Source organism: Poecilia mexicana, unplaced genomic scaffold, assembly GCF_051168715.1.
Source record: "Poecilia mexicana isolate PSO_F unplaced genomic scaffold, ASM5116871v1 scaffold_16, whole genome shotgun sequence".
Taxonomy (NCBI): Eukaryota; Metazoa; Chordata; class Actinopteri; order Cyprinodontiformes; family Poeciliidae; genus Poecilia; species Poecilia mexicana.
The window spans coordinates 12,929,804-12,955,725 of record NW_028263385.1 but is presented as its reverse complement, the minus strand read 5'-3'; the positions used below and the strand labels follow the sequence as shown (position 1 = coordinate 12,955,725).

At 37.0% G+C, this 25,922-nt stretch overlaps 3 protein-coding genes across 3 annotated transcripts; 2 read left to right on the top strand and 1 right to left on the bottom strand.

The window, feature by feature from the left end:
- Positions 1-906: 906 nt before the first annotated feature.
- LOC106927935 (cell division control protein 42 homolog) lies at positions 907-3,871 on the bottom strand. The gene is made up of 5 exons (XM_088013855.1): positions 3,582-3,871; positions 3,423-3,495; positions 3,226-3,335; positions 2,289-2,486; positions 907-1,680 (listed from the first exon to the last, which is right to left on the bottom strand). The coding sequence occupies exons 1-5, from the start codon at positions 3,684-3,686 to the stop codon at positions 1,591-1,593; spliced, it is 576 nt and encodes a 191-aa protein (XP_087869981.1). The 5' UTR covers positions 3,687-3,871; the 3' UTR covers positions 907-1,590.
- A 2,668-nt stretch (positions 3,872-6,539) lies between these two features.
- On the top strand, positions 6,540-14,549 carry mlf2 (myeloid leukemia factor 2). Its single transcript, XM_015003843.2, has 8 exons — positions 6,540-6,856; positions 8,486-8,597; positions 8,694-8,729; positions 9,733-9,786; positions 9,883-10,011; positions 11,976-12,135; positions 13,111-13,320; positions 14,068-14,549. Exons 1-7 carry the CDS (start codon positions 6,813-6,815, stop codon positions 13,314-13,316), a joined length of 741 nt encoding a protein of 246 aa, XP_014859329.1. The 5' UTR covers positions 6,540-6,812; the 3' UTR covers positions 13,317-13,320; positions 14,068-14,549.
- A 3,545-nt stretch (positions 14,550-18,094) lies between these two features.
- LOC106927920 (gamma-enolase) lies at positions 18,095-25,344 on the top strand. The gene is made up of 12 exons (XM_088013731.1): positions 18,095-18,212; positions 18,302-18,397; positions 18,481-18,539; positions 18,620-18,689; positions 18,797-18,930; positions 19,992-20,214; positions 20,293-20,490; positions 21,808-21,884; positions 23,006-23,130; positions 23,220-23,328; positions 24,789-24,847; positions 24,957-25,344. The coding sequence occupies exons 1-12, from the start codon at positions 18,128-18,130 to the stop codon at positions 25,024-25,026; spliced, it is 1,305 nt and encodes a 434-aa protein (XP_087869857.1). The 5' UTR covers positions 18,095-18,127; the 3' UTR covers positions 25,027-25,344.
- The last annotated feature ends 578 nt before the right edge of the window (positions 25,345-25,922 follow it).

The window sequence follows — 25,922 nt, the reverse complement described above, 5'->3', positions numbered from 1 at the left end:
CAGAACAAAACAGTTGAACAAAAAAAGCACTTTCTCGAACAGAAAGGCCTAAAGAGTCATTTTCATATTTATAAAAGGTGCTTACAAAAACAAAAACATGATTTACACTTTACAAACTCCAAATTTTAGCATCCAAAATACAAACAAAAATAATATAGTTTCCTATTTTTCCCACATTTAATGCATCATTTTTCAAATCCAAGTAAAATATAATTCTTAGAGAGCAGAATTTTTTTTTTTTAAAAAGTGGATGACCCATACAAGTGTGCACCTTTACTCTAATTATCCCTGAATTGTAGGTATATAATTGTAGAGAGGACAAACTTCTAATTTGTCCTCTCTACAATTGTGTAGCCTACTGATCCATTTAGAGCAGTGCTGTCCAAACCTTTTGCCATGGTGTCATATTTTAAATTACAATTATAGAAAATTTTATTCATTAAATTTTTATCTGCTCAACAATTAAATAAACTAAATATGTTGTGCAACATGCTCTAGTTTGTGTGCAAAAGGGATCAGTAAATCACTTTAGAGCTGAAACAAAGTCTCAAGTTTGAAGAAAACAAAACAAAAAACGGCAAACAATGTCAAATTCTTCAGGTTGAAAATATTTGTCTATTTTTTTCTGAATAGGATGACTCGCTCTTCAAGTTTAATAAATGGACATACCCAAATCTTTTAGTAAAAGTCATTGGATATTTGTAGTCCCATTTGCTATTAAATTAAATTAAAAAAACAACAACAAACAAACAAGGTTGCAATTGAGGGCTGTGCAAAATCATCTTCAGGGGCTTAAATGGCCCCTGGACCTCACTTTGGACACCCCTAATTTAGAGGCTCTGGAAACCTTTGCAGGTGTTTCGAGTTAATTAACTGATCAGGGTGTGATATAAGGAGCTTCCAATGTTTAACTTATTCACAATATCCTTTATTAAATTAAAGTAATTTAATAATGCCTAAAAGACTTGCAGTAGCCGCTGGTGACACAAAAGGGCAGAGCAGAGGTTGATGTAACAATCCAACAGGGAACAATAACACAGGTGAGAACATATATATATACACACCGGGTAATTAAGGAACAGCTGGAAATAATTACAGAGGAAGGAGGTGACACATGAGACAGCAGTAATGCACCTTAAGTTGTTTTCCAACCACCATAAAAATAAATGAAGGCGGTGACACATGAGACAAAGGGTGAAAAAAAACAAAAACCAACAGATGAAACCCAAACTGTCACATTCATAACCCTACATTCAAACTGAATAAATATTAACTCATATGAAGTAATTTATTCAAAAGTAGTGGCTGTAATAAAAATATCAAATAGAAACCTTCTTCTGTCTTCTGTTTTTTTTTCTCCAGAAAGAAAACACTGATGTGATCACCCGCTTCGGATGTTGGTTTACAACGTCACATGTCAATCAGGCACATTTGGATTAAAGTTCCTCACAGGCGTTTCTGCAAACAGAAACAGCAGCTAAGGTGCACATTTATCACATCCCAGTTGGGAAATTTGATTTCATAACTTCCTCCAGTTCAGAAGTCCCACCAAATGTGTGCAGCATTTCATCTCATACTGTTGGCCTTGCTTCATATAGCAACACACAACCTCTTCTTTTTGACTTTAGGAACCTCCAGGGCTGCCAGTAAGGCCTCGTCAAAAACCGTCTTAACGCTTTCCTTTTCAAAGAGCAAGAAAAACAACAAAAAGAAGAACAAAACGTGTTTGTGATCCATCAAAAAAGTACAGAAGAGGAATAGGGCCACTAAAAAAAACAACTTATTTTTTATGTCAAAAAAAAGAAAAAAGACAAAATTCTGAAAAAAAATCAAAGTTTTGAAGAAAAGAGATTTCTTAAATTAAAATCCGAATTCTGAGATTAAACTCAGAATTATGAGAAAAGTCAACATTTTGAAGAAAAAAAAAAGAATCTTGGAGAAAAGTCAAAATTCTGGAAAAATGTCAGAATTCTGAGAAAAAAAGTCAGAATTTTGAGAAGTCGGATTTCTGAAATTAAAATCAGAATTCTGAGATTAGACTCAAAATTCTGATTTAGAAATTTGAAAACTCAGACATTTGAGAATGTCTGAGTTCTCAGGATTCTAATCTAATCTCAGGATTCTAATCTCAGAATCCTGAGATTAGAATCAGAATTCTGGAGAAAAGTCAAAATTCTGAGAAAAAAAAAAATCAATTCATCTGGGATTTTATTTTATTTTTTTTTTGTGTGGCCTTATTCTTTTTCCATAGAAATATGATTTGTTGCTGTAAAAATTAATCTCTGTACCTGTGTGCTCATGGAGCACTCCACATATTTGACCGCTCTGAGCGCTCTGGCCAGCTTCTCTCCATCCTGGGGGGAGACGGGGCAATGTTTAGTCTTCGCCAGCTCCTGGACTGTGTGGCTGTCGCCCCGCAGGTGTGTCTGTGTGCCCACTAACAGGAACGGTGTGCCAGGACAGTGGTGAGAAATCTCAGGAACCCACTAGAAACAAAAAAAATAAATAATGCAAGACAATGTTGGAGTAATCACTGCAAAATGAAGGCATCAACCTCTTGTTGCTGCTAATCACCACCTCATTATTTATCTAATTGGAGGAAATAAACTTTTTCCTCTTAATTGCAAACACTGGTCTGAAGATCCTTTTTAATTTAAATTCCCTTTGAGATTAATAAAGTATTTTTATTTGAATTGTCAATAAGAAAAAAATGGGGCAAAATAGACCAAAATAAAGATTCTTTTGATATAGATTCTTTAACCTGTGCTTACAATTTATGCAGATATGTTGAAAATATAATTCTGAAATGTGAAACTTAAAGTAAAAAATGGGATTCTGTTCACTTTATTTTAAAGTCTTTGTGGAGTTAGATTAAACTAAAAATGGCTTTGCCAGATTTAAATTAAGTTACTTTTCATTCAACAAAGAAGCTGGCGTTTTGCACAGCTGAATGGTTACCATGGAGATTAAAAGATGTTTGTTCACATCAGGGGTAGTGAATCAACAATTACATTTTTGTTTCATTTGAAATCCTCAACAACTTCAGACATACTCATTAACATCAAATATAAGATGGTAAGTTGGTGGTACATTTTTGGTGCACATCTAAAATTAAAAGATTCAACTTTGCCAGTGGTATGAATAATTTTAGACTTCTGGAAACATTTTGAATCAGCAACAACAAAACTAAACATTAACAACATTCAGTGTTCAAAAGACCGCGACCTTTGTTTTGACGCTTTCAACAGATGTTGGGTGAACAACGGAGAAGCACACAAGAAACACGTCTGTTTTCAGGTAACTTAATGGTCGCAGTCTGTCATAGTCATTCTGACCTGAAAGCATCAACAAGAGATAATTTTACAAAGAGATGTATAAAACTGAAACAAAAACAAACAAAAAAAACTTTTAAGGACAATTACCTGCTGTGTCAAACAGGCCAAGAATATAGGGCTGTCCACCAATCATTACTGTGACTGCATAGTCGGTAAAAACCTTAGAGCACAAACAAAAACAAAATAGAAAATCACATTTTATATTGCTAACTAAATAATAAATTAATTTTACAACATATTGCTTACTGTTGGCACATATTCTGAAGGATTGTAGCCTCTTGTGTAGGCGATCAATAAGGCCGTTTTTTCAGCTTCACTGTCTCCCACCGCTACACATTTCAGTACCTGCATCTATGAGGAAACAAACAGAATATGAATGTGCTCGAGCAAAAACAGACGCGAACACATCAATATTCCAACCAAAACGGTTAAAAACATCTTCATGCTGCAATAAACTAAAATAGATCATCTTGTGTGCTTCTGAGACCATTCAAATGCAACTTTGATAAAATCTGGAAAACATTTTGTAAAGTTAATCTCTTGTGACTGCAGGTTAAATTAATGCTGGATGACTGTTTCTGTCTGAAAAGAAAAAAAATGTTAGCATTCTGTCTTAGCTGTAATTTGTTTTCATTTAAGATTTGATTATTTATTTAGACTTTTCCAGTTTAGATTATTTCCCATCTCAGTTAATTTATTCTTTCTTTGTTTCCTTAGATTAGGCTTCTTTCTTCTTCTTCTTAGATTCTGTTTTGTCATTTTCCTCCTTTTCATCTTTGTCAGCCTACTCCTCTTCCCAGCTGTTCTCTATTTTCTCCTCTGCCTGCGCTTTCCCTCCAGCTGTTCCTCATTTCTTGATTAAGCCTTCTGTATAAAGACCCGTCAGTTCTCTGTTACCTTGTTGGTTCCTTTCTGTTCTGTATCATCTGGTTTTCTGTAAGTTATTCATTCTCCTCTCTGTTAAACATTACAGTCATGAGGCTACTGCAGACTCCTGTCTGCATTCTGGTCTGATTTCTGCACATATCATGACATAAACATTTTAAACTTCAGTATGAAGCAGAATTAACAGTTTAATTTAAAAGTAGCTCTCGTCTCTAAGCAAATTAAAATCAACCTCGGAGCCTCTTGGTATCTCTTTTTTTTTTAATTGATTTTTTTTAAAGTTCTTTCTGTTACATTATGATTTTCTTTACATCCAAAATAAAAAAAATTCAATTATTTAATAAAAAAAATTAATTCATATGGATTCATTACAAAGAATGACATGTGAAGACTATTTCTGTTTATTTTTGTAGAGGATAGGCTATAATCTTAGTACATGATTTAGGAAGACTTTGACCTTTCATCTATAATCATATTATCAATATTTACAGGATTTGGTAATCATTTCTTATTTAAATAAGCATTTAATCTCTGAAAATCTTCATAATGTTCCAGAATATGTAATAATTTTGTAACCAGCAGTTCTTTTCAGCTTTACTTACTGTAGTTTTTCCTTGACGAGTCAGACACAGGCTACTTTCCCACTGAAGGCTTGAACTTTGTGCTCTAGTTTATGGAAAATATTATCTTACGTTATCTGTGGTGTAGCCGCACATCACAAAATAAACACTCCTTGTCTCATGTCCTGCAGGAGGTGGTGTGTTTGTTTTCCAGTAATAAAATTGTAATACACTGATTGAGTTTAGTAGCTGTGAATTTATGCAATGCATAAAGTATTTACTTACTTACTGATTTCTTCTGCTTTGGGTAGAATTCATCTATTCATCAATTAGAGCAAATTATGAAGGTCCTGAAGCAACAAATCAGACCCAGACCATCGCATGGAGTGTGGTTAGAGAAAACTGAACTCAGCTGCCAAATATGGGGTTAATTTAATTCCTGATTTATCAACAAAGAGCTGAATTAATCTGTACAAGAGCAAACACTTTTATTCATTACAAAGATGAAAAAGGAAAAATTAAAAACATGAATGAGAGAGAAAGCAGAGATGGTGCTTTAAACTAGGACTGTTCATCAACTGATCAAGAGTTTTAACAAACTTTGTTGTAATTCTTCTCTGCCAATTTTCTCAAAACATTTTCAGTGTGTTTTAGGTAAGGGGAGCATGCAGCTTGATCCAAAAGAAAGAAGTTATCCTTTGTTCAGTTGTAGTGTCTGGGTCATCATGCAACATTTACAGAGAGCAGCTGCAGCTCAACGCCTCTCCAACACCGTCTGAAGCTCCATGAAACATCAGCCAGATCTCCTCCATTGTCCCACTATAAAACAGACTTTATTGAGGGTAGTGTAAGAAAAGAATAAACAACGTTATTTACAACTAAAACAAATGTAAAACAACAGAAAAACACACAAAGGAACAGTAAAGTATATCTGCATGTTCAAAGGAGTGGGTAGAAGTATGAATGTATTTTTACACTCACTCTTACATCTTGCTAACATGGCAGTAACGCTGAAAATGATCAAGACCATTTCTTAAAAATTGTCTTTTTAATCCATGTTTTCACTTTGGACTCTATTCAAGTTGGTTTTTCTTTTTGTCGTTTTTGTAGCTAACTTTAAAGTCCTAAAGTTAGCTACTTTCCCTTGCTAACAAGATATAATTTGCTTTCATAAGAAAAGAACATCCTGTTTCCATTCTCAGACCCAGTCAGTAAATTTGAATATTATTGAAGTTTATTTTAGTAACTCAGTCCATTAAGTGAAATACATTAAATAGACTAATTACTTAGACAGGATGTTGTCACGCCTTTATTTCTGTTAATTATGATAATTTTGTGCTTAGAGCAAATGAAAACATAACATTTAAAAATAGAAATACTACATCAGACCAATAAAACATTTTAATACGTTTTTTTAAAAACATTTTTAACATGTCAACTTCAGACGTAAATCTGAAGTTGTCATATTCAGGTGTAATTGTGTGGTATTGAGGGTAAACTGTAATTCTTATAATTGCATTTAAATGATTAGTATTTTCTGTTTAGTGCATTGACATAGCTTTATTGTTATGGACTAGCAATATGTAAACAACAAACTGAAACGAGCTTCTAGTTTGAGTAAATTAGTTTTTATAGAGCATATACGACCTTTTTCTATAATATATAGCAAACTTGTCTGAATAATGAATAATTATTGTGAAAAGTTTATTCGGAAATGGTGTATTTTGAAAAGCAAAGGAAGTCACCTTCGTTAGCTTCGATGCTAGCTTGTTAGCAGCGGTGTTTTCCTTTGTTACGGGACGGACTTCCGTTTTCAATGTTTGCTCCAGGTTTCTGGAATTTACTGTCTAGTGACAGTTTCAGCTAGAAACCTCGTTGAGAAAGAGATACAGCTGCTGTGTCGTTTTCTCCGGGAAGCTGCCGGGCTAAAAGTCCAACATTTCAGCCCGACCTGAAAGTGAGACTGTCACTCTTTCTCTCTTTAACTCAAGTTAGCTGGCTAGCATCAGCCAGCTGAGTTAAACCGCTTAGCATGTTTCGCTTCTTGAATGACGCCGAAGACGATCCCTTCATGATGTAAGCATTGACTTTTTCTGCATTTGGTCTGAACTGTGTTATTTTTGTTGTTGTTGTGCAGTGCCGGTGCGGTGAAGTTGCGTTTTCACAGCGCCCTGTTGAAGGTAGCCTACCTTTCGTTATTGTAGCCAGCTGTGGTGGGGGCCTGTAGCGGTCCACCATATTGGATAGACAATAAAGCGAAAAAAAAATTAAATAAATACACGAGAACTATCAGTTCCCGAAAGTAATGCGTTAAAACACCTGCTATAGCAAAAACCGATCAACACCACATTTCCTGTTGTTTCGTCTTAGCTATTTATGAGCTAACAGCAGGACATTTCTGGTCTTTTCTGGTAATTTCTGACCCTGCATATTTACATCAGCACGTCACTCTGTTCGACTAAATATATAAAAAATTGTATTTTCTTTCTTTAGACAGGCTAAATAAACATGATTATTTCTGAAAACCTTTATTTGATTTATAATTAGTTTTAAAATCTTGAATCTGATGAAAATGTTGGCTCTGTTTTGGGGAAGTAGTAGAACCAGTATTTTTAATGGCTGGTAAATCGGAAGAATAAGAAAATGCAAGAACTATTTTATGTAGGTTTGCACTTGAGCACACATTTAACAATACATAGTAGACATAAAAAGACTCTCGTCATAATGGACCTAAAGTTTAATTGCAATATTTTGTGGCACAATTGTGATACGTGTCAATAACGAACTACTTTTCTAGGTTACTTTAGATATGGGTGTGTCTGAATGGCACGGCAATCAATTAAATTTCAAAAATACTTTATTGATCCCAAAAGGAAATGAAGTGTTTTTTTTTAACTCATTACAAGGTTTCCCCCAGAAAACTTGCTAAGCCTGGTGGTTGCATGGTAGGGCAGTCATTCATCCAGCGGCCCGTCATGTTTTTCAGTTAAAAAATGTTTAAAGTTTACAGGAAATTTGAAAATATCACTTGATAATTATGTTTTATTGGAAGATTAATACCTGAACACCAACTATAAAGTCTTAAAAATGCAAACATTTTAAAAAGACTTAAATAAATATGCAGTTATTAGTCTGGTGGGGCCAGAAGTAAAGCCTGGTGGCCCGCCAGGCTTATAAAACTCTGCAAATTCTTCAGAGTTATTGTAGACGGTATAGCAGTCTGTATTACAGCAAATTTGCAGAAGCCTCTGTCTAAAGACAATTTCATGAAGATTATTGTCAGAGTTGGCTTAATTTTTACTAGCTTTAAAAAGATAATAGTCCCACAAACTGATACTGCTCTTGAAAAACACCTTATTTAATTTTTACACAAGATACATAAAGAAATGTGACTTGTGTCACTAAACTGCATACATTTAGTCATATTTTCAAATTTATTTATTTAAAAGTCTCAATATGGAAAGCATGACCATTATATGTATGGCCATGTGTTTTTGTACATCTTTATGTTGTTATATACATGAACCTCTCTGTACATCACCATAGTCATGTGACTCAAGGTGCCAAAACTGAGACAGTTGTGAAATAAGAGCTTAGAAACACCCGAAAATATTACTGAGTTTCACTCTTTTTCTATCTTGTGTTAATTTGACCTGTTTTAAATCCAGTTCACGCAGCTAAACTTTCTGAACCATTTTCTTCCAGGGATCCGTTTGCTGCCCACAGGCAGCAGATGAGGACGATGTTTGGACCCTTCGCCATGGATCCGTTCGCTCTCGCCCCCCAGATTCAGCCACCCCGTGCGGCACGCAGACAGGTAACAGGCTGCTGCTGCAATATATTGTCTGTTCAATCCCCAAATTAGTGTTTTTGTTTTATTTTCTTTGTTTTTAACATGAGATTTGTGTTTTAGGCGGGTCCACTGGCTCCCTTTGGCATGATGGGAATGGTGGGTAACTGATTTATTTACTCTTCTCAAAAATGCTCATCTATTTTATTTCTGCTATCACAAAAAGCTTAGGTAAAAGTAGGTACATTCTGTGTTAAAACAAAATTATTCACATATTTGTGATATGTTTAGAGACTTTAAACAAATCTCTTTGTAATTTCAATTCAATTAATGCAACTAAGTTTTTGCCACTTCCTTGCTAATGTTAAATTGTTTTCTGGCTTGGAAACGAAGAGTTCTTTAGCAAGCCGAAACAAATCACCAAAAACTCTCATTACGTGGTAAAGTTGTGTAACAACAATGAACTCTGACTCAACAATGAGTAATATTTAACTTGCTTTAAGTGTTGCATAAGTTAGATTGAATTTGTCACTAAGCTTTTGTGTAATTTAAATTTAGATAATCCTAAAAACATCATAAATTTCTTACTAAAACTCCAAGTTTAATAATATATTATTGTCAGATTTTTTTCTCTGTTTTTTTAAATTTTATTTATTGTTATATAACACAGATTAAAAAGAGTTAATAGGTGTACATTGGAAGGAGTTGGTAACTACTCTGATGCTGTATGTCCGGTTATTGTTTGCACTTGTGATTATTATTATTATTATTATTATGTATCCATAGATTTTCTTGTCCTGTTATGAGAGTTGGCTTGCAACCATTTTGTCTCTAAAATATAATTTATTTGTTGGCTTTTTAGCACAGTACATTGAACAGACGCATGAATGTTATTACATGGTTTTACTTCCAAATTTTTGATAATTTGAGGGCCGGTATGTAACATTTTACATTAAATTATTATAAGCGGTCGGATTCAATACATGTTCACTTCTTCCTACAGAAAACAGAAAAGGCAGTGCTAAGCTAATCATTTTGTTCTTGGTTATGCATTCACATGTTTTATCTGTCCTACTGATTGCTTGTTTTCTTGTTTTAAATAAATCAAGAACACCTGTATTAAAGGAACTGCACATCTTAAAGCTTTCCTCCATGTTTGCAGGGAGGCGGGTTCATGGATATGTTTGGCATGATGGGAGAAATGATGGGGAACGTGGTAAGCAGCTCTGTCAACCATTAACCTCAGCTGTGAAGACAAAACTGTTCAGGTTTGACTTCAGCTTTTTCGTTTTGTTTTGTCTTCTTCTCACAGGAAAGAATGTCCGGATCGCCAAACTGTCAAACATTTTCCTCCTCAACAGTGATCTCGTATTCGTCCACAGACCCTGGAGCTCCCAAAGTTTATCAACAGACGAGTCAAACAAGAACAGGCCCCGGAGGGGTAGGAATATATTAACATTTTTAGCTGTTTTCCAAGGCCGGCGTTATATTACCGCGTAAGAAGGCCTGATTTACACCTGTCTGAGCGCCGGGCCGTAACCGTGTGTTTATCCAAGCATGAACAAATTCTTCTGGCCTTAGTAACTCATGAAAAACCGCCAGCTGTACAGGCGGGGGATAAATCACGAGCAGCATAAATCTCGGTTATACAAACATTTGAGTTCTGGTTTGGTCAGAGTTCAGGTAGGGCAGGATGACATGGCTGCAAAAACGTATCGCCATAAGTGATTCATATCAGTAGACGTCAATAATTGATTAGTTTTTTGTTTTAAATATCTGAAGTACTGCCATACAGGCAGAGTTGGGTAGTAACTAATTACATGTACTAAATTACATTTACTTGAGTAATTTTCTTTATAAAAATGTACTTTTAGGAGTATTTTATGCTACGCTTTAGTTTTTAATTTACTTGAGTAATTTTATTATGAAGTATTGCTAATCTTACTTGAGTTAATTTTCTCGATTCTCTATAAAAAACAAACATATTTTAACCAAAAAGTCACCAGACAAAGAAGCACACCTGCAGTTTTTGGTAAAGCTTCATAACTTCTTTTATTGAAAGAAACTAATTTGGAAGAACTTTCTTTTGCCTGATTTTGTTGTTTTTGTTTTTTTTGTTATGTACATGAATTATTGTCATTTTGCTCTTTAAAATACCAAAACTTCCACAGAACATTATATTTTGGTTCATCTGATTATGTATTGGGCTGCACAGTGGCGCAGTTGGTAGAGCTGTTGCCTTGCATCAAGAAGGTTCTGGGTTCAATTCCCAGCTCTGGCCCTCCTGCATGGAGTTTGCATGTTCTCCCTGTGCATGCGTGGGTTCTCTCCGGGTACTCTGGTTTCCTCCCACAGTCCAAAAACATGATTGTCAGGTTAATTGGCCCCTCCAAATTGCCCCTAGGTGTGAGTGTGTGTATGCATGGTTGTTTGTCTCTGTGTTGTCCTGTGACAGTCTGGCGGAACGTTAGCTGGAGAGGCACCAGCACCCCTCCCGACCCCACCAAGGGACAAGGGTGTAAAGATAATGGATGGATGATTATGTATTTTTGAAATATCAAATGAGTGATAATTTGATCAGTTACTCAGTACTTGAGTAGACTTTTTACCAAATACTTTTTACTTTCACTTGATTAAAAATATTTTGAAGTAGTGCTACTTTTACTTGAATACTATTTTTCTGTACTCCACCCACCTCTGCAAACTGGTGGTGTGACTTTTCCTGTTTTATCCACAGTTTTCTCTCCACATCGTTGATTTTGTTTAGTTTTAAGCAGTTATGAGACACGGTGGCAAAACCTTAAACTGCTGCTGCGCCAGTTACTCAACATGTTGTTGCTAGGTAACCAAAGAGTGAGTGAGTGAGTTACTAGGCAACCAAAGAGTGAGTGAGTTACTAGGCAACCAAAGAGTGAGTGAGGGAGTTGGTTGATTCCACCAACCTTGCTTAGCTCTCTGTGAGAGGCTGAGTGGATCAAAGTCTTTCCTCTGCCTACATCTCTCAGAATGCCGTGTGGTTCTGGATCAGAGTTCAGTGAAAATCTTCTATATATTAAAAATGCTTCTTTTGTTACATTTAATTTCCCGTTGGGATCAATAAAGTATTATTGAGTTTGAATAGATATGAAACAAACATTATAGACTAACGGAGGTATCGATCTTCAAAGTAGCAAATAACCAGATTACATAAGAGAATAACAACAACAAAAAATAATGAAAAAAATGAAAAATAACCCAAATGGTGTTGCAACTAAAAAACTTAATTAATATATGTGGGTTATGTTACTTTTTTCTTTTAATCTTCTAATTTGATATGCACTCTTATTATTTTCCTTATTGCCCAGCTCTAAGTTCTGGTCATTGGATTGTTTTGTGAACTGCATTTCTTGCCGTCTTTCCTCTCAGATCCGTGAGACACGGCAGTCGATGAGGGACAGCGAGAGCGGCCTGGAGCGCCTCGCCATCGGCCACCACATCGGGGAGCGAGCGCACATAATGGCGCGCTCACGAAACAGGCGCACTGGCGATCGAGAGGAACGGCAAGACTTCATCAACCTTGATGAGAGTGAGTACGAGTGCTGATTATATTTTGCAAAACGAGCTTCTCTTTGGCTCCTTGGTGTGCTCAGAGTTCATACGTGTGCTTGAAATCCTTGAAAGAGCTTCGATTTCAATTAGATTTGGAAAGTGCTTGATTTCTGTATAAAGTCCTAGAAAGTGCTTGATATTCAAACTGCACCGTTTTGTCAGAAAGTGCAATCTAACATTTGATTAAAAGGCCAAATTCGGAAAACGTTGTTTACATTTGAAACCAAATATTTTCATAATAAAGGACTTTATTGCCTTCTTGGTGTTTTATCTGCTTTTAATGTGCACTGTTTCATTTTGTCTTTTATATCCTTGTAACCGTTCAGCGATTTACAAATAGTTACTATTATTATTATTATTTTTATTATTTAAAAAGAGACATTTTTTCTGTCTCTTTAAACATTTGAGTTAACTCAGACTAAACTTTTCTTGCTTCAGATCAGACACAAATATAAAAATTATTTCTATTTGCTACATGCCAGAAAACTTACATTTCTTAGAGATTTTTTTGTAATTTCTATGTGTAAGTATTTAATTAAAGCAGTAAGGTAATTTGTCTTAACGTGATTCAATGTAATGATTATTTATTATTCCTGATGGCTTAATGACTACGTATGGTAATTTAAATAAATGTTGGCTTGTATTTTTTCACGTTAAAAAAAACAATCTTTTTGTTAAATTAGTGTTGTTCTTGGATCTGCATAGGGTGTGTAAGAGCCGTTATATTTTAGTTTTCATTTCTCCTGCTGTAGAATGTAAAATGCCATCACAAGACAAATAATAGTGAATTGAAAACTCTTTTTTTCATTGTTTTTATCTCACTTAGTGTGAGCTAAGTAAGCTAAGTTACCTTGAAAATGCTTGAATTTTACTGAGTAAACTGTATAAACCGTGATACGTGTACACAAGCATTGATAAACTCCAGTAACATTTCAAACCTGTTTGTCGTCAGGTGAGGCAGTAGCGTTTGATGAGGAGTGGAGGAGGGAGGCGGGACGGTACGTTCCCCCACACGCCCGTGGGCTGGAGTACGGTCAGGACCCGCGCGGAGGAGGGCAGCAGCTGGCCCTTCCTGCCCCTTCCAGCTCAACACCCCCCCATCGACATGAGTCTCCCCGACATCGTCAGCATCACACCCGTCCGCGTTACGACTGGTGAGAAGGTGAGGTCGACCTGCCCGGGGCAGGAGTTCGTTCGGCTAGCGCTCTGCGTTCTTGTTTATGGTTCGTTTGGTTGTTTTTCCGGGTTCAGGAGCCGACAGTTTGTAAGTTTTAACCCGTTAAAGGAAAAACTCAGGAACAGACTCAGCTGTTACTTATTTCATACTCAAAGATGCACAGTAGGAAATCTTTGAATTTTCAAGCAGTAGCAGAAGTCTCTATGCTGATGGGAAACGATCGCTGTTATACTCAGATCTGCTTTGACCTTCGAAGAGTGTTTACAGTCCCACCAGAGTTTTCACACTCTGTGTTATAGTAATGCCGCATTTATCATATTGTTTGTAATTCATTATGATACAGAATGTTGATTTATCGTTATTTATTGTACATTCCAATTAATGATATAAAAAACTGTAATTGTTGAGAATAAGTTTTACAATTTCCTCCATTCTGTTCATTTATTCAGTAAATATCAATACATTGGAAAATATGATTAAATGCAGCTACTGTGTGCAGCTTAGAGAGATGGGGATATGATTGCTGTGGCATGCATAAGCCTGTCACATAATTAATCACATTATATATTAAGACGATCTGTATATTTTTTTGAAAGGCATATTTTGTGTAAAAAACAAAAAAACAAAAAAAAAACAACAACAATGCTTTGTGTCGCTTCAAGTCTGGAAAAAGGATGGATTTTGAAGTGGGAACCACGTCGGACCGGTCTGATGTGATCTCCGTCTCTGCAGGTGTCCCACTTTTCAAGGAAGCAGATGGAAGGAACTGAGGGAGCGCTTCCCCCGATGCTGTGAAACACGCCGAAGACGGAGCTGCCCGTCATTAATGTTTGATATGACTGGACTGTCTAAACATGTGCAACATATTATACACACACACACACACACACACACACACGATCAACAAAATATAACACACTCTCGATGGCTACATTTACAGATCAACTTCTGTACTGTTACATAGAGCTATACAGATGCCCCTGTGCAAACATGGGTGAAAATCCACTCACTTTATATATAAATATATACTCATTCTCAAAACTTGACATGTCTTTACCCGCTGCAGTTCGCTGCTGTAGCATCCAGTAATTCTGCTGTACAGTCCATTTTATGTTTGTGAGGGCACTAGTGTGTCTGTGAACTGAATTGTATACTGTTACCTAATTAATCTAACTAAATAAAAGTTCATTAAACATTGTTAGATAATTAATAAATGTCTCTTGTGATGTTATGGGTTTGTAAATCTTACATGTGTGAATCAGGTGGCGCTTGCTGATGGTGTTTGTTTGAACTTGTTTTGTTGCATTATGTTGTCCACAGTGATCGACTCCCACAGGTCCAGGTATAATTAAGAAGTGGAAAGAAAATAATCTACAGCAGAAAATTAAAGATATCAAGTTTATCATCTATTTGAACCCATTGAGTTGAACCATTGCAGAACCATCTGTCTATGAAATCACAGCACCAAGTATTTTTGCTGCAAATATTTAAAACTCAGACATATCGGATTGTAATGTTCGTCTTCAAGCCTTGGTACAGATTCTCAATTGGATTTAGGTTTGGACTTTGACTAGACCATTCTAGCACACAAATGTACCTTGATTTAAACATTTTAAGTTCTGACGGTGTATTTCTAATATGAAAATCTTCCTCATGCCCTTTCTTTTTTCCTTTTTTCTTAGATTTTCTCTGTTTAGTTCAATTAAAACTCACAGCATGACACTGCTACGTCTCTTCACCACAGCCCTCAATCAAACCTCTGAGGCCTTCCCACAACTCTTATTTGTACTAAAATTATACATAGTTGTACTTTTTTTTATCTGTTTGCACTGTTTTTGTTAGTGGGATTGGGGGAAAGGGCTAGAGTATAAATGCATGCCACACTTTTCAGAATTTGTTTTGAAATGCTCTACTTTGTGTGGGTCGATAACTTAAAATCCCCCAAGATGTGTTGAATTTTGCTGTAACTTGCCCAAACGTGAGAGTTCAGGTCATGTGGCTTCTGGGGATAGAAAGATAAATGCATGCCACACATTTCAGATTTTCATTTTCAAAACTTAACTTTTTGTGTGGTTGATCACAAAATTCTCACAAAATATGCAGAATTGTTTTGTGATGTAACAAATCGTGCAGCAGCACTGTGGATGCACATCATCCAGAGTTCTTGGTACAAATGCTTGCCGCACTTCTCAGAATTTGTTTTCAAAACTTTTGAAATGTTGCATCCTGTATTGGTAGATCACTTAAAATCCCCCAAAACATGCTGAATTTTGCTGTAATATGACCAAACGTGCAATGGTCCTCAAATGTGAGTCTTCACATCATGTAGCTTCTGGGGATCTGAATATAAATGCATGCCACACTTTTCAGATTTTTGTTTTCAAAACTCCTGAAATGCATTGGATAATCTCATAAAATTCTCATAAAATATGTTAGATTTTGTTATGACGTGACAACAGTCCTCCAAAGCACGAATCTGGACACAATGTTGCAAACAGAGAGGTTTTCAGACAAATCGCCCATAGCGGCTCTCTTCCTGCCTCCTGCTGTGCGCTCTGTGTCTTTAATTACCTCTGTGGCTATTTTTAAATGCTCCTTCCAGCAGCTGCAGCTCCTGCTACCTGTCTACCTGTCTCCTTGTCTCCTTTCATCCATGTGGTTTCGTCTTCGATGTTCTCTGACAACATGACCCACTTTGTGCACAGATCTGTCTTACAGGGTTTGTTTTGTTGTGATGTCTGCTGCCTGTCATCCAGACAGCAGATGTGTTTGTTTCCTTTTCTTTATAAATTTGTACCTGCAGCGGGATGGAGTCGTTTCTGGACTTGACAGCAACAAGACTTGTTCTTTTTTTTTTTTTTTTTAATGAGGAAATTTGCTGGTGAAATGAAAGGATTTTTTTTTTCCAAAGAAGATTTTCTTCATCCTAATTAAAACAAAAATCCATATGACTCCAGCCATGCCACTCCATCTTTCGTTTCGCTCCCTCTTCCCGTGACTCACTCTCCCTCCCCCCTTTCACGTCACACGTTCTCAGCGCACTTCCTCCCCGCTCCTCATCCCTCTGCCTCCCCCTGTCATTTGCCGACTGACTCCACCAGGATCAAACACACAGCAGGTAACGTTAAAAAAAAGATTGATCTATTTCCTTCTTCCATCCCCTCCAAGCATCCTCTTCCTCATCCCTCTCTTCCCCTGCTGCATGTTTGTCTTCTGTCTCACCCCTCCGTTAGTCCATAATATCAGTCACTGGCGGAGATTGCACAGATTCTGGACAGGCTCAAGGGCTGAAATGTTTTTTTTTAATAGGTATGCATTATTGGGTTTTGATTTATGTTTCCAGCTCTTACTGCGTGTGACAGCCTCTTCACAGGGAGCCCAGTTTCCACAGCTTTCCATCCATCAGGCTGCGTCACTGTAGTCACAGTGTGAGTCCATGAGAGGAAGCAAGTGTGAAAGCTCTTCCTTACGACTGTGGGCTGCAATGAAATGCATTTTGATCATTTTATCTTGTTTTATTGAAGACCTATCATCCATTTTTCATCGCCACCCACCTCACTTGCTCATTTCCATCTGTCAGATTTTTCTGCATGGACTTAAAGGAGCAGTGTTATGTTAAAATCTACTTTTTTTATTTTTTAGCTTTGCATTAAGTTATGATGTTATTCCCTCATCAAAAACACACCTTGAGTCTTGCTTTGATTCTTTCATGCATGTTTGAGAAATCCTTTAATCTCCATGGTAACAATTCAGCTGTGCAAAGCCTGGTTGGACTTAACCCCACCTTCCAGGCGCAGCTCCTCCTCAGAGTTGCAGTTTTTAAGCTTCCGCACAAACCCCCACTCAGCTCCTTCAGACTAGCCAGCAGCAATTAGCAAACACCTGGTGGAACTGAGCATCTGCTACTCTCCTTATAGCAGCTACTTCTCAGTGCAACGCTGGTAAAAATGTTGTTAAAGTTTTAATGGAGGAGCCATGTTATGATGTGGAGTTTCAGAAAGAGCGTGAGTTTCTTAAAGGGGTAGTATTATGCGTTTTCCAGCCACATACCCTCATTTTAAAGCACAATCAAGTAACTATGTTACCTTCAGTTGTTATAAAAATGTTACATCAAATACAACTTAAAAGAAATTTGGCTTTGTAGTTTATCGTCTTGAAATTGGGCCTCTGCTGTTTTGAAAACTCCTGATTTTTCTGAAACTCCACCTTCAGGAAGTCATCACAACATGGCTCCTCTATTAACCCTTTAACAACATTTCTACCAGTGTTGCACTAAGAAGTAGCTCCTATAATGAGCTCAGCAGATGCAGTTTTACCAGGTTCCACTAATAGCTGCTGGCTAGTCTGAAGGAGCTGAGGGAGGGAGTTGTGTGGAAGTAGGGCAGCTGCTGCGTTGTCAGAGGCGGAGCTAGGTCCAACCAGGCGTTTTGCACAGCTGAATCGTTGCCATGGAGATTAAAGGATTTTTCAAACATTCATTAAAGAATCAAGGTAACACTCCAGCTTTGTTTTTGATTAGGGAATAACATTATAACATGATGAAAAGCTAAAAAAAATAAAAATAAAAGTCAATTTTATGTAACACTGCCCCTTTAAAGTGACAGAGGCCCATTTGCAAGATGCTAAATTGAATTTATATTTAATACTTGCAGCATTTTTATAACTGAAGGTAACATAGTTCCTTGATTGAGCTATAAAATCATACTGTGTGGCTGAAAATGCATAATACTGTTCCTTTAAGCATAATCTGCTGTAAAGATCAAGATGAGGCTAATGTTTAACATTTTGCAGGATGTCTATAGTGAACATCGTTGCCAGGGAGATCCTCGACTCCAGAGGAAACCCCACTGTGGAAGTGGATCTGCACACAGCCAAAGGTGACAAAAACACACTACCGTAGCATCTATCATGTCCTCCAGTCTCTCCGACCTTTAACCCTTTCCCCCTCACTGTTTTCCTAATTCAGGTCTGTTCAGGGCGGCTGTGCCCAGCGGTGCGTCGACTGGCATCTACGAGGCTCTGGAGCTCCGAGATGGCGACAAGACTCGCTACAAGGGCAAAGGTGACAATCGTCAGCATGCATCCATCCTTCTCTTCTCTCCGTTTCCTCCTGGTGAATTTTAATGTTTGTTTTTGTCCTTCAAGGTGTTACCAAGGCTGTTGCTCACATTAATGACACCCTCGGGCCCGCTCTCCTGCAGTCTGTGAGTATCAGCTGCTGAAGGAGCAGGAGAAGCATGAAAAATCTGTTTACTCTGTTTGTGACAGCCTGCTTTCCTCCCAGGGAGTGAGTGTCCTGGAGCAGGAGAAGCTGGACAACACGATGATCGAAATGGACGGCACTGACAACAAATGTGAGCCTGCGTTTCTCGTGCTGAGATATCCGCAATGACATGCAGCTGCAGCGGCCTGCATCAGCTGCATCCATGTGTGATGAGGCGTCTTCTGTGTTTCCTCGCAGCCAAGTTTGGGGCCAATTCTATTCTTGGAGTGTCGCTGGCTATATGCAAAGCGGGCGCCGCGGAGAAAGGCGTCCCCCTGTACCGTCACATCGCTGATCTGGCAGGAAACGGAGATCTCGTCCTCCCAGTTCCAGTGAGCTGTTATTTTGTTTTCATAACAAGTCAAATTGTAATTTTCACATATAATTATTCATACGTCACGATAACAAATTTACCTGGTTGATAAACTGTCCCAAAAAATATTGCAATAAATTATAATATTGTTTTCTGAGACCATGTTCAAGTGATATTATGTTAATGACAAAATAACGCAAGAACACATTCTGAAAGATTAATAAACTTTAAATTCTAATCAACATTTAACACTGGAACTGGAACACATTTTAAATATCCCAAAATAAATGAACAGAACAGCAAAAATAACAAATAAAATGAATTATGACGTCTCTGTAAACAAAATTATCATTCAAAAAAACATTTATCTTTCATTGCAGTAATCACAATTTATACAATTATTTTTTATTTGAAATATATTTATAATTGAATAATGAGACAAATTTACCTCCATTTAAAGAGTGTGTCTGAGAGAGACATTTAAAAACACAAAATTTTGCTAAATTTTAGCTTAACTTGTCCCTACTGTAGAACGTTGATGCTACCAGAAAACTAACAGCAGTAATAAAATGTCATGTAATACTGAATTAAAATATTCTTTTGTAGTCTATTTGTATTGTTTTTATTTTCAAAATGTGTTGGAGAAAAAGTTTGAAAACTTACCCCGAAAATGTGTTAAATATCTTAAATTCCGGCAAAAATGGTGACATGACATTTCTTGTTTTCTCCAGTTTTCCCTCCACGCTACTGTTTTTTTATTTTAACGCAGTTATGAGGCACGGTGGCCTCAAGTTACTTAACAGGTTGTTGCTAGGTAACCACAAGTTACTCAACAAGTAGTTGCTAGGAAACCAAAGAGCGAGTTAGTTAGTTGATGACGCCGACCTTTTAAACTCTTTCCTCTGCATACATCCCCCAGAATGCTGTGCGGTTCTGGATAAATATTTAATATTTTACCATCAGCTCTACTGATCATGTGTCTATCGCAATATATATTGTTAATTTTAGAGCAAACCATATTTATTATGCGTTAGAACAATGTTAAAGCTTCCTCCCGTTGTGTTTTGTTTTTTCTTGCAGGCCTTTAATGTAATCAACGGGGGCTCGCATGCTGGTAACAGACTGGCCATGCAGGAGTTCATGGTTCTCCCTGTGGGTGCAGAGTCTTTCCGTGATGCGCTGAGGATGGGGGCGGAGCTTTACCAGACTCTGAGAAGCGTCATAAAGGAGAAGTACGGCCAAGATGCTACCAACGTGGGCGATGAAGGAGGGTTCGCCCCTAATATTCAAGAGAACAGTGAAGGTGAAAAGTCCACGCACCAGAAAACGATTCCTAATATTATATACCGTATTAACTGGCTTTTTTCTTGTTCTCCGTCAGCCTTGGAGCTGATAAAGACCGCCATAGAGAAGGCGGGCTTCACTGACAAAGTGGTGATTGGGATGGATGTTGCCGCTTCTGAGTTTTTCAGCGAGGGTAAATATGACCTGGACTTTAAGTCCCCGCCCAACGCTGCCCGCAACATCAGCGCTGAGGAGCTGGCCAGCATCTACCAGGGCTTCATTAACAATTACCCAGGTTGGTATAGCAGGTTTCTAAGCCCCCCCGGAGACATGCAGTAGCTGCGTTTCCATGCGCAAATCTTTGTCGATATTCTGCTAATGTCAAAAAAACCACAATTTCGTAATTCCGTTAAATAAGAATTTAAATTAAAATCATGCTTTAATAAGCTTGTTCAAGCGATAAGTCAATGACAGTGATGGATGTAAACGGTTATAATGAAATATGTTCATTATTCAAACATAGCTAGTGCTCATCAGCCCTCAGAGAAGACGTCAGCCGTGAGGCATTTAGGGGAAATGGTAGTCCGCGATTTTACAGAAGAGCTACGGATTCAGAACACAATTTTTTATTAATTGTGGATGCTATGAGTTTCACATTGTCTGAAAAAAACAAGCCATCCTCCTATTACTTCCTGTCATCTTCTTCAATGTTTTCGCCAGCAGTAACTTTCGGCTGTTGATCACGTGACTGGTGTGACGCGAAAAATGTGCAAAATACATCTGTTTCGATGTGTCTGAAAAACGACATCCTTGCGCAGAAACTTTTTTTTGTTCCAAAACATGTTTCTTTTTTTATATTAGCGTGTTTATATTAAGCATAAAATTGCACAAATGGAAATGGCAAAATAAATTTGCTTAATGGAAACATGATAATTTTGAAAAAAAATTCTTAATATTTGATAAAAGTTTGCCTTTCGGCTGTATAGAAATAGATGAATTTCGCAAATCTGCAATGGAAATACTTTCTTTGTCATCACACCAAGACGACAGGAACAGCTGGATATTACTACTGGCCAGAAGGTCGAAGACGACGACAGGAAGTAGAGAGAGGATTATGATGCAGCATGTTTTTTTAATGACAAAGCACTTAAACACGTGTGATTGTCATTGTGTTTCTTATTTAATGGAAACACCACAATTGCAAAATTGTGTTTTTTTGACATTAGCAGAATATCAACAAAGATTTGTGCAGATTTGTAACGGAAAGGCCATTACTCTCAGTGTTACTGCATCACTGCTGTTGGTAAACACATTTTCTCTGGATAGCAGTGGCACAGACCTGCCTTTATTTGCTAGAGGGCTAGCAAGCAGAGAGAAAAGCAGATATCTGGAGAGTCTGCTCTCTCCTCATGACACCCAGGTCTGTGGAGGATGTTTTGATTATGTGTGACAGCACAGAAAGGCTTGTTATGCTGACAGGAGTGTGTGTGCAGCTTGTGGAACGTGAAATGTGTATGGCATCGTTAGCATCTTCATGCGGGAGCATCCCTTCTGTTGTTTCCTTCATAACAGGATGTGGTATTTGACTTATATGTCCATTTCTTTCCTCAAGTTGTGTCAATTGAAGATCCTTTTGACCAGGACGACTGGCCTGCTTGGTCACAGTTTACAGCTTCGGTTGGCATCCAGGTGAGATGGGACTGTCATTTTATGAAGTTAGACGACTTCAAACAGAAAATTAACTTCACTGACATGGTCTCTAAAACAAGAACCTCCATATTTGTTCTTCTAGATATCAATATTTTGTTGTTGTAGTATCATAATGTCACATTAGTAAGTCAAGGGAAAAACCGCTTGTTGGGAAACATCAGCCAAGAAATGCAAATGGTTCCTCCAAATGGAAAGTGACCCTAAGAACACCACTAAATTAGCTACAATGTGGCTTAATGACACCAAAGTCAGTGTTTTGTAATGGCCATCACAACGCCCTGATCTCAGCACCATGGAAAGTTTGAGATCATGTAAAGCTCACAAATCTGACTCAGTTATGGCACTTCTGTCTGGAGGAATGGGCCAAAATTACAGCAAACTATGGTACAGTCAGAGGCCTGTGGAGGGATTCCCGTAATGTAAAATTAAGTTATATTCTTGAAAGGCAATAAGACCAAATACTAAGTAAAGGTATGTAAAATTATGAATTTAAAGCACATTTTTTAAAAAACATCATTCTGGCATATTTAATATTTATGTTGTACAGTACAAAAGCTTTGTTGGCTTAATGGTTAAACATGTTGGAATGGACCAGTCAGAGCTTAAAAATAGTCAAAGTCTGATTTATTGTCAATTAATCATATGTACTCACCATCCCCTGGTGAAATTAATAACTTAAAAACATCACAAAACAATAAATAAGAACAAATAATAGTAATTAAAAAATGTTTTCCACTGAAAATACAGCAGTAATATTTTTTTAAATCCCACAAACCAGATGCCATATACAATTTTAAAAACACAAACTTTAAAAAATAGTTACCTCAGATGGATAGAACTTGTGGGAGAAAATTCAGCCAATTAGAGTCTAACTTGCTCCATTAGTTATACTCTAAATAATAAAACTAAGATATTGCACTCTATTTATTACCAACTAACCAAAGAAAAACTGCACAAACAGAATGTAAACAACAGCTCCCAGAGACTATGTGATAGAGATAACTGCTTTAAATATTTCCAAAGTGACAACGTAGTCATCAACTCCAGTTCTCCTGGAAAACAAAACATCTCTTCAAATTTTCTGGGACTTTTCTCTGCAGGTTGTTGGAGATGATCTGACTGTGACAAACCCCCGCAGGATACAGCGAGCAGTGGAGGAAAAAGCCTGCAACTGTCTGCTGCTTAAAGTCAACCAGATTGGCTCTGTGACTGAGGCCATCAAAGCGTGCGTCACTGCTCTGTTTTTAAATCTCATACATGTGTCCCTGCAGTGCACCAAGCTGCATGCATGTGACACTTACTGCTGCTTCTCAGGTGCAAACTGGCTCAGGAGAATGGTTGGGGGGTGATGGTGAGCCACCGCTCCGGTGAGACAGAGGACACCTTCATAGCCGACCTGGTGGTCGGTCTCTGCACCGGACAGGTAACACGCTCAACCCAGTGGATCATGTTTCCCTTCGTCTGTGTTTTACATCTTTGTGGTTCACGTGTAAGTTTTCACATTCAGTGCATGTGTCCGCAAGGTTATCATAGTTGACTAAAACTAACAAAATAACGAAAACTGAAATTGAGAAAATATTTTTGTTAGCTTGAATAAATAAAAATGATAATTAACCCTTTCATGTGTGAATTATGATCCTTTGTGTCAGGATTTTTTTTCCCAGTTTTTTTTATTATTATTTTCTTAAGGCATAAAAAAAGGAAGGAACATTTTTTTTTTTTTAGGTGATCAATTGTAATTTTCTCCAAATATAAAGTTATTTGAAAAATATGCCGGTTGTATTGTTATTTAGAGGCTATCTGATGTCACAATATTTTTTTTTACCTCCAAGAGTCGTCTACAGTAGAAGAAGGGATTGGCATGCTTTTTTGTCTGTCGGCCATATTGGATTTAGCAAAAATAATTTTCATTGTATTTGCAGCTGATGGCCAGTAGTTGATGAGTATTTTATGATGCATTAGTGTCCACTTCAGTGGTCTGTGTGCATTTATAACATAAAAATCCACAAGAAGCACAAGAAAATGGCTTTTAGACAGCTGTCCACTGTAGTGACCACTATGCATGAAAGGGTTAATGGGGAAATATATCTAATTATAACTAAGTCGAGCGACTAAAACACACTGAAATTATAGATATAACATTCTTCATTTTTGTGTTTATGAATCTATTTCTTAGCCTTTCGAACTGATGTGAATTTCATTTATCTAACAAGCAGTTTATGTCAGCTGCCGACAAATTACGGTAATCCATAATCCTCCTGGCGGCTATGCTGCTCCAGTCTGCAAAATGACAGCAGCAAATGCTGGGAGAAAACGCCAGAGTTAGCTATTCAACATCCTGTTGAGCATTCATTACCCAATCTATGTATACTTAATCCTGATGCTTTGACTTTTTTGAATTTTACACTTAAAAATCATAAAAAACTAAAACTACTACTACAACTAATAAAAACTAAACTAAAGAATATTTAACTAATAAAAACTAGTAAACACACTCTAAAAACTAATTGACACTAACCGAATTAGAGAAAAATCACAACAAATTAAAACTAAACTATAATGAAAAACTATTATAACCCTGGTATGTGGACAAATAGTTGCAATTTCTCATCCATCTGTTAGATCGTTTTACTTAAAGCCTGATAATAGTTGAAATTTGTGTTTGTAGTTAAAAATTTAGCAAAAATACACATAAGTTCAGCGTAATCACAAACAGCAATAATAGCTTAAGAGAAAAAGCGCCAGGTGCAATTGGAAACCTGCAGTTTGGACATATTCATTCAGAAAATGCTACTTGATAGCATTAAGAACAATAAGCAAACATTTTTAATGGTCTTAAGAATAAAACAGCCAAGCGTGTAAATGTTTCATTTTTTCTGTCAGATCAAGACTGGTGCTCCATGTCGGTCGGAGCGTCTGGCTAAATACAACCAGCTCATGAGGTGAGTTTCTGTTTCACTTCATCATTCTTAAATATCATTTCAGAGCCTGTAATTTATGCATTTCTTCTCTTTCACGTCCATCCCTCTGTGTTTTCTGTCTTCCTCTCAGGATTGAGGAGGAGCTGGGGGACCAGGCCCGCTTCGCTGGTCACAACTTCCGCAACCCCAGTGCCCTTTGAGTGACAGAGCCATCAGCAGCACGAGAAACCAAATGTTTTTATGTACTCACTTGTTTCAGTGGAGCCCCAAACACACCAAATAACTCATAAATAAGTCTTTGAAAAAATAGAAAACTCATTGTGGCGGTGTTGATCTAAGGCCTCAACAAGTTAAGTCACTCTTCTCTTGGTGGTCTTGTTATTTTTTTTCCTCGTATTATGTGCTTTTCATCCATTCCTGAAAGGTGTTAGTCCAGGTTGTTTTGCCAAATTCCTGTTTCAACAATTGCAACAATTTACTGGTACATTGTCAAGAAACAATAAAGTTATGATATCGTCTTTAATGTTTCTTAAAGTGATTCAGTTCATTTTGAAAATACTTTCTTAATCCCAGAGGGGTATTAAATGTTGCTTTAACTCATGTTATCTAAATTTCTTCAAAGATTTGTTGAATATACAGAAAGCTGTGGGCAGGGATCCTGTAGTGGTCTGTGTTACTGCAGATCTGAACAAGCCTCTGACTGAATACAATACGATATACTGCATTAGAAATGACAGGTGACTTAATGAAAAATGGACTGACAGAAGTTCAAAATATAAAGTATTTTGATTTAGTTTCTAGTGCAAATATTTTTGTATTCTTGAAGGACAAAAATAACAGGTGACTTTCAGTTAGATACAGGAGCTTGTTATAAGGCAATAATTGCGTAATATTGATGAAAAAGTTCTAGTTCTACTGGCAGATTATAAAACTTATAAAACTGGAAACATGGCTTGTTGGAACTTGTACTTTTTCATCAATATTAAATAATGTCTTAAATATACTTGACTGAAAGGTTGTAAGTTAGATTCGTCTCATTTCAAGCTTACTACAATATATACTCAAGTAAAAGTAAAAAGTGGTGTTACTCTTACTT